General features: G+C 40.9%; 1 protein-coding gene across 1 annotated transcript; it reads left to right on the top strand.

Moving 5' to 3' along the window:
* The first annotated feature begins 576 nt into the window (after positions 1–576).
* LOC139719576 (betaine--homocysteine S-methyltransferase 1-like) lies at positions 577–9,211 on the top strand. Its single transcript, XM_071630987.1, has 7 exons — positions 577–592; positions 2,287–2,477; positions 3,873–4,067; positions 4,922–5,033; positions 6,708–6,907; positions 7,801–7,882; positions 8,937–9,211. Exons 1-7 carry the CDS (start codon positions 577–579, stop codon positions 9,209–9,211), a joined length of 1,071 nt encoding a protein of 356 aa, XP_071487088.1.
* The last annotated feature ends 130 nt before the right edge of the window (positions 9,212–9,341 follow it).

Below are 9,341 nucleotides of genomic sequence, written 5' to 3'. Positions count from 1 at the left end.
GAGAGAGAGAGAAAGAAAGGGAGAGAAACAATTCACATTTTTGTTTGTTTCTTAGTCTGTTCGCTTTCTCGTCGTTCTCGAGCCGGACTTCGTCGCGCTAAAAGTATTTAGTACCCCTTTAATTAAACCGGAGATAAAGGGCGAGAAGGAAGGGGAGTCGCCGATAGCCTCATGCATGCGCCAGTGCTCGGCTTCAATTCCTCGAAATTATCTCCCAGCCGGACAGTAGACAGGAATTACATAATCTACATTTGCTTTCGTGCGAGACTGCCCTTGTACATTCGTACGTGTTTTTCTCTCTCTTTTTTTTTTTGATTAGCATTTGTCGTCATCCTTGGGAAAGCAGCATATTATGATAGCAAGTAAGTTCGACCAGTTACAGACTGTAGGCCCTATGTAAGGCACGGGAAAACCAAAGATTGACGGCTTCCACATGTACAACAGAACTGAGATTCGCTTCCCTTTAGGGCCTATGTCTGTTTCCTTCAAATTACAATAGAGGTGTATGTATATTGATTGCCGATTGCTGACAATTACATTTGACAAAAGCGACCACCTTACTCAACTGGAGAAACAATGCCGAAATCAAAAGGTGAGAATTTAACCTCTATTTCAGAATATCCTTTGCGATTGCGGAATATTTGTCCCTTGTTCTTGAAATGCACGGTCAGACTTTCCTTCCTCATTGTCCTTCTTCTTCCTTTCTTTCGTCCTTCTTTTCTAGAATTTTCATTCCTTTTCTCGTCTTCTCTCTGCCTTCTTTCTTACCTCTTTTTCGCGAAGTTCTGCTTTCATGATTGAAGCCTCGTTGAATACGCTCTCATTTGAATGACTACATGATTTGTTTTTGTTTCCGATTAGTTTTTCCTGCTACGTAGCTACGTATTTACTTTTTTTGTGAAGATGAACCCGATTTCACGTATTAGACTCGTTTATTTCTTAGCTTCACTTATTTGTGTTACATATCATATCATTTTCCTCGTGAAAACAGAACCACCATATCTCCCAATGTCTATATGTACCCCTACATCACAAAATCAACAAAAAAGTCAAAAGACATGGGTTTTTAAAGCTAAATTTTGAAAGAGCAAACTCTAAGCTTTCAAATGATGTATAACTCGGTGCAAAATGGACTATCCTACCCTATCTAAATATGTGAAAGGAAGCACGCACTCTGTAAAAGTGTGTATAGGGCCTACTGATAAAAAGAGGCTCTGAAGTTAAAGGTGTATTATTGAAGCACTTATTTAATCCTACCAAGCCTTGCTCTATACAATGACTTGGAACCCCCCCCCCCCCCATCATAAAAACTCATAAGAAGGGATTATCAGATTTCGCTGAGATTGAGCATGCTCTGTTGACACGTTCTATCCATGACTATACCAACTATCAAAGCAGTAGCATCCGTTCAAACGTTACCAGACACTTGCCAGAGTTGAAAGTAAAGAGTGTGTAAAGGGATTGTAAGAAATAAAAAATATTAAGGGCCTCTAAGATACCTATTACACCACTACCAAAAAGTGTTGTAGAAAACTGCTAAAGCACAATTCCCATTCTTTTCTTTTTATGATCTCAAAATTATAGAATAGTATAGAAGAAGTAATGCTATTTCAGAAAATATGAAAAACTCCAGATTGCCTAGGGCCGCGTTTAGACCCATTTCACATATTTTGAGTCCTCACGTAAAATCAAGGCGGCCGAATTTTTGATGGTTTTGTGATGCACGGTCACCTTATGAACACTCCTCCTCTTCCTCTTGTTCCCGAGGACCACCTCTCCAGGCATGCCAGGTTCTGTGGTAGTATAATGGATTCATGTTCACTTCTAGACGATTTATATGCCAGGCAAGTCTTTGTATTGGCAGGTTTTTTGTTTACCGTGGTTAGTCATTAGGTTTACGCATCGATAGTGAGATACATATACCAGTGTTTGTTTGTTTGTCTGTTTGTTGTTGTTGTTGTGGTTTTTTTTTTGAAAAGTGAGACGGCTGTGATCGAACAAGGAAACAGAAATAGAACTCGAGAAGAGTTTAATGATAAGGATTTCATTGAATTTAATGACAATATTTGAGCCGGCAGCTAGAAGGCCTTTTGGAAAGCTTCTCCAGAACACGTTTCAAAATTTGCATTTTAACTTGACACGTGCATGTAAGACTCATGATGGTAACAGGATCAACATGACCGAATGATATCACAATGCATTACCCTAATATGGCTCGACGATAATGACGCAATAGTGTACAAAGTTTATCACGTGACACCAAACAAAGTCTTCATCAACATCCAGGTTTACTCGAGCGAATCAATGCAGGCGAAACCGTCATTTGCGCGGAGGGATACCTCTTGGCCTTCGAACGCCTTGGCTATCTTCAGGCGGGACCTTTCACCCCGGAAGTGGTCGTTGACTACCCCGAACTGGTGAAACAAATGTACAAGGACTTTGTCAGAGCCGGAAGTGACGTCGTACAGGCATTTACGGTATATATCGTAAAATATTCAGGTCACATATAGGAATTGATTGTGCCGACTTGTTTGTTTTTGATATCTTATTGCTAAATGACATCGAAATCGCTGTCGGAAATCAATATCTTTGTGGAAACTTCAGTTTTAATACCGAAATATGTTCAATGGAAAGTACAATACACAGTGCTGTTGATCGTGGAACCTCATGACTATTGAGCATGTATAGCTGTGTTGTTTTATTGCAACGTTTACTCAGTCTTTATGCAAAGACTACAGAAGCTTAAATTGGAGGAACTTTAACACTTATTAAAGATGAAATGAAATTGATTAAGTCCTCTTCCGCAAAGCATTAGCCTCTTATGGTGTCACCAGAAAAGCGCATATCCATTCTATTTTTGGCTGAGAAAATACAAGCATACAAAATAATGATTAACATGCATGCATTTCTTGACAAAATGTCTGGCAATGGGCTAATGGTTATTATACATCAGTAACATCACGTATGCAAAATATCGTAACTGGTGATTAGTGCTATGAGGTGTCTAGTTGTTGAGCACAATTAGTTTGAACTTTATATTTGTGCTATATAAATTACTCCCTTTTTTTATATAAGAAGTTAGCAATTAAGAGCAAACCGTTTAAATCCCATCTTTACAAAACGAACATAATGCACATCTGCTAACGCTCCTCTTCGATTAACCACAATAACCTTTATCAGCATGATTTGTGTGTGTGTGTGTGTGTGTGTGTGTGTGTGTGTGAGAGTGATAACCTTGATTCTTTCGACTAGATGTGGGCGCGTCTTGTGTGATCTGGTCACCATTATGTTTGTACAGATACGTGCTATTTCGGTTACATGTCGTGATTCCAAAGGTTCGTTATTCGGAAAGTTCGGTAGTCCGAAAATGGACTGAAGTTTGTTATCCCGAAGGCTCGTTATTCCCAAATGAAAAAAAAGTTGGTCATTCCGAATGTTTGCTGATTCGAAAATGAAATAAGGTTTGAAATACCCCCTCCCCCTGCAAAATACCGAATATCCGTTAGTACGCACCGTATATGTTTTCGAATAAATGAAACATATTTCATTTTCTGATTAACAAACATTCGGAATTGCTGACCTTATTTTATTTTCGGATTTGCTAGCCTTTGTAATTACAATAAATATTTCATTTTTGGAATAAAGAACCTTCTGAATATTGAATTGAACCTTGCTTCATTTCCGGATTAACGAACCATAGAAATAACGCAACAAGTTTTCGGATTAACGAACCCTTTCTCATTTTCGGATTAGAGAACGTCGAAGTATAAACGGAATTCGCATAATTCGGAATAACGAACCTGCGGAATAACGAAGATCGCCTTTTATTTCGTGTCATATTCGCATTTTCTATCTCCCCTTGCCCTCCCAAGTACTATGGAAATCGCCACAAGCTGGGCGTCGTGGGCCGGGCCGAAGAGCTCGAACGTCAGAACCGCCTCGCTCTGCAGATGGCCCGAGAAGTCGCCGACTCGACAGGAACGCTCATGTGTGGCGACATTTGCAACACGTTCGTCTACCAACCCGGCAACGAGGGCGCCATTCGGGAAACGAAGGATATGTTCAGGGTAAACTACAAAGATCAGTATGAGGGAGACCTTTTAAAATTATTGTTTGGACTGCCTTTAATCGAGGGGGCAGCGCCAACATTAGTGTATGCCATTTTCACATAACCCACTCGAGTCCAAGGGACCTAAATATCGTTGGTGGTAAATCATCATAACCATCATGGATGTACGCCCCTGCTTGTATTTACCTACAATATCCAGAACCTCGTCTACGACACTATTGATAGTGTTCAGGGTGTTTGGAGCATCAATTTCCCATCATTCGAGCAAGAAAAGTTCCGTCATTGTTTTATAGCGCACTGAATGCTATAAGAATTTATATAAACGCTTGTAGATGTTATTGACGAGGTTGTTTTTCGTCCGAATCTTATCACCAATAGCTGGTGTCTGTCCTGGTCCTGTATGTTTGGTTAAGGAGAATATTTTGTTAAGAACGTGCTAGTAGGTATGTGTAGGCGTTATGAATACTATTAGACTATGGGGTTACTGTATTTGTGGTTCAAATTATGAAATGGAATTAGTTGGGGCTGTTTTTACGTATAAGGAATCTATTGTGACGCAATTTCACTCCGTGTTCAAAATTGTCTTTCAAATAGTGCATGGTGAAAATTCAGGCACACAAGTGACAGACGCCTCATCAAAATCGAAAATGAAATGATTGAATTATAAAGAATAAAATTCTGAAGTTACACAAGTATTGGGTACATAGCGTTGCAGCTTTTGTAAACTATATGAGGTGACTATATCATCATATTACAACTCTCGATTTCCCCTCATTAATCCTCTCATCATAACATCTGTAAGGTACCATGTTAAAAAAATTCTGATAAATTACGTATTGTTTATGATGTTAGGAGCAAATTGAGTGGGCAGTTGACGAAGGGGCGGACTTTATCGTCGGAGAAACTTTCGATCACTGCGGCGAGGCGGTGTTGGCGGCTCAAACCGTGAAGGAATATGGCAGAGGTTAGTATGCATTTCTCCCAGAAGTGGAAAGGAGGTCGCCACACGAGCAACACACTCACGAGTCATACCACCCACGAGCTAGACAAAAAAAAGGGTCTATGAGTCATACATCCGCGCGTCATACAGCCCACGAATAATGCAACCTACGAGCTAGACACCAAGTAAAACAAATTACCTACGAGCTAAACACAGTGGGCAAATAAATCCTAGTGTTCAGCTCGTGGACCTTATGGCTCGTGGGCTTATTTTACTTTGTGTCGGGCTCGTGGGCCTTGTTCAATTAGTTTCTATAGGTCGTGGGCTATTTGACTGTATGGCTTGTGGGCTGTGACTCGTGGGCTGTGACTCATGGGCTATATAACTCACTGTGGGAGTCTGGGTCTGCATCCTTTGAAACAGCTTCGTAGATAAAGTACGAGAGCCTAAACTTTAAATTGTGGCGAGAAGGTGACGTAGACTTGACTGTATACCGTAGGTACATTTTTTAAAAAGACGATCAGGGGTGAAGGCGACTTCTCCGAGCTCGCAGTGGTGCTTATTTTCTGTCACGAAGGGGGTCCTCTCATACTTCACCGAGGCACTAAGTTGTTGTTTTTTTTTTGTCTGAAATAATGCATCTGCATGCAGCAAGTCGCCGATTCGCCTTTTTGTCCTTTTTGTCCGAAAGAATTACGACACCAAGTCAAATTGTAACAATAATAGTCTCAAGGCACGCTCAAGCTTACGCAACATGATTGTACAGGTCCCAGCTATTGCGTTCAATCTATTCTTTCTTTTAATGCTCTGGCACTTTTACATCTTAGCCGAGCAGTTGTTGATGATGACAACTGAGATTCTATTCGCAGTGTAGTAAGTAAGCCCCTAATTGTGTAAAGTTTTATCACTGATCTCTTGGATGGAAGTACACACACAGCCGAAGAATCTGCACTCTTAAGACATCCGAGTCAGAACTGACCCGGAACTGGGTCTGTTGAAATGACAAGGAATGTGGTCAAATATGACCCATTCAGAGTCATGAATCGGGTCAGGATGACCCCACTCGGGGTCTTCATGACCAAATTCCAAGTCATTTCTGACCCGGAACGGTGTATGACCCCAACGGACCCAGTTCCGGGTCAGTTCTGACTCGGGTCTTTTTAGAGTGTGTGCTGGTGTTGACCGTTACCAATGAGCGTATGCTTCGACGCACACGTTGACACGACAACGTAGCTGACTGGCGCTATTCATGATATTTCAAATAGACCCCAGTGAGCATCGAATGAAGCGAATCGGACCACCCGTGCTTTTCCACGCTATCGCGACTTTAACGTTGATGTAAGAATGTTCTTAAAATGCTTGTAGGGGCCCGGTCCCACTGGCGTTTAGGAAGATTTGCGTGTGAATTGCGCACAGAATAGGTTTATATTCGCCAAACATCCACAGTATTCGTGAAAAACATGCTTGTCTGAGGCGGCCGACTTCCACACGCGTCCGAAATTATCCGCAGAGTCACGTTTTTTTGTTACCAGGATTTTTGAGCTGCACAAAATTTTGGTTGCGGATGTTCAGCGAATGTAAACCATTTTTATGCGAATTCATACGCAAATACATGTATTCCTAAACGCCAGTGGGACCAGGCCCTAACGTGCAAAAGGCCGGTATCGCATGAGCCACTGGCACCTTTTCATTCCGCAGGCGTACCGGCCGTCATCACACTAGCTTCACATCTCACGAAGACGAGTGACGGCAAGCCGTGTACCATCGACGGAGTCGAATTCAACGATGCCCTGAAGCAGCTAGAAGCAGCAGGGGCTGACGTGGTCGGCTTCAACTGCACGAGGGGACCTGGGCCACTGATGACGCTTGTGGAGAGAGCTCTACAGGCGGAAATTAAGGTGTGATCGCTATCTTTCACAAAGAAAAAAAAAACCATTCAAATTAGCCTGTTAAATCTGTGTAAGTTCCTAAAAGAGGCTACCATGCTAATCGTAAACGTAAAACTCTGTTCGACCGCTCTTGGAATACAGACCCTGAGTATGGAATGACCTTACAAAGAGTGGTGCAGGAAAAAAGAACATTAAATTGGTTCAGAGGAGAGCAATCAAGAAGTTATGCGGAGTTAGATCATTGTCTAAATATTCTGAGAAACTCGAGACTTTGAGAGTTCCATCCCTCTTGAAGAGACGTGAACATGCAGATTATGATTCAAGGGTTCAAGATTTTGCATGACATGGAAGACGTCGATCCAGCTGTTCTCTGTGTTATCAATGATCAAATCAAGTTATAGGTTAAAGCTGTATAATGGAAGGCATCGAATTAGTTGCAGGTTAGATTCTTTTAGCCAAAGAGCAATTAATTCGTTGAATTGTCTTTGCGCTGATACTGTTGAGACAACATCAGGTAACGCCTTCAAGTCTAAAGTCAATGACCACTGGAAACAGAAGTATAATGAATTTGATCCAGACTGCATAAATTGACCACCCAGTGGATATATCACACTAATTGAACTCTTCAGATGGCTCAGGAATGGATCTGTTGAATGGTCCTCTATACAAGTCTTTGACTTTCTTGGCGTCATCACAGGTAATTCAGGTAATTCAGGTATGATAAACATCCACATACATTTTCTTACTACTAAACACAATCCACTTGGAGCAGTTCGCTCCAGTTTTCTGTAAAGATATGGATTTACGCTCGTAGGACATTTTGAATACGTTCACGTCATGTTTCGTTGATGATTAATACATCCATGTATCAAACTCTGTGCATATGATCTGCATTGATGCAGACACCTCTCGCCGCCCTCCCAGTGACGTACCGAACCACCGAGGAGCAACCGTCCTACTTGTCTATTTGTGATCCAGTGAGAGGTGAGGGCGCTCTATTTATCAAATAGAATCCTTTTTATGATAGGCTTCTAGTACACTGAAAGAAAAATAGATTAAATTCTGCACCTTTACGTGTGAATTAATTGTGACACCTTTACGTGTGACATAATTGTGACACCTTTACGAATGGAACATTACACCTTTCTGGTCTTAAAGGTGCAAAAATGCACCCATAAATATGCTTTTTCTAAGAGTGCAGTTGACTATCATGCAAATTACAAGCCTTTACATATACTAATCTTTGCCTTTCCATTTTCTATAGCTTCTTGGTTTTTACAAAAGAATTAGAAGTACTTATCAGGGTTACTATGAATGAACAGTATGCATCAGTCTGTCAATGCTTTAGACAACATTGTGTGTTTTCTGTGTATCGTTCCAATGATGTGACTAAAAAAATTGTTTCAGATTTTTAATTTGCAGTGGGGGGCAAATCAAAATCAAGTAAAATGGCATACATTGTACATTTATTTTGAAAACAGGAATTCAGGGGCAGTAAAAAAAATAGTTTAAAAAGAAAGAATATGAGCACAATTCAGTGAAGTTTGATCAAATCGCATAAAAGCTCGGTAGATAACGCAAGAGTGACATTTCGCAAATTTTTGCAAAAAAAAAAAGTTCTGAACAGTTGATTATGATATCCGAATATGTGTGCGGATGATGACATCTCCTCAGATGTTTCCCTTGATCGTATTAAAAAGAAAAAACTCGAGGCTGCAGTTTTTCTGCCATTAAAGTGTTTAAAACAAAATTTCAATCCTGGCTAAATAACTTAAAGAAGTAAAGTTCAGTCAAAAGTAAATGAATTTGAAGCTGGGGACAACTGTTTTGGAACATAAAGGAAAAAATGAAAAGGTTAAGATACACCCCTCAAACTATGTGACAAGTGTGAGGTGATGACATTGATACATCACTCATTATTTGCGTATTCACATTGACTGTTCAAGAACTGTTTTGTGAAAACTGGCGAAACCTCACAATTTCAAATCTGCCATAGCATTCATCCTATTTTGATCAAATTTTTCGCTTTTGACTGCAGGGAATAATGTATACCCCGTGGACCTCGACTGTGTGCTGTGTTCGAGGAGCGACATCGTGGAGTTCGGCCAACGCTGCGCCAAACTCAAGATCCCATACGTGGGACTGTGCTGTGGTAATTCGCCGCACTACACGCGCGTGTTGGCCGAAACGCTGGGTCGTACTACCGAAGCATCTCGCTTTTCTCCCAACATGTCTCTGAACGGCGTCTTCGGCACGAACAAATCAAAGCTCAACGACTATTACACAAGTATCGCTAGTCATTATGCCTCATAAAAAGGTATTTTGGTGGCATACAAATGCAAATTCTCTATGCTGTAATTGCAGGCTACTTGGTGACTGTCCTTGACATGTCAACTGTACTTGTCCCACATGTCAGATGCACTACGACTATTTTGCACCTTTA

This window comes from Diadema antillarum, unplaced genomic scaffold (genome assembly GCF_040938485.1).
Source record: "Diadema antillarum isolate AM-2024a unplaced genomic scaffold, OU_Dant_1.0 scf00000112, whole genome shotgun sequence".
Taxonomy (NCBI): domain Eukaryota; kingdom Metazoa; phylum Echinodermata; class Echinoidea; order Diadematoida; family Diadematidae; genus Diadema; species Diadema antillarum.
This window is presented reverse-complemented; position numbering and strand designations above follow the sequence as displayed.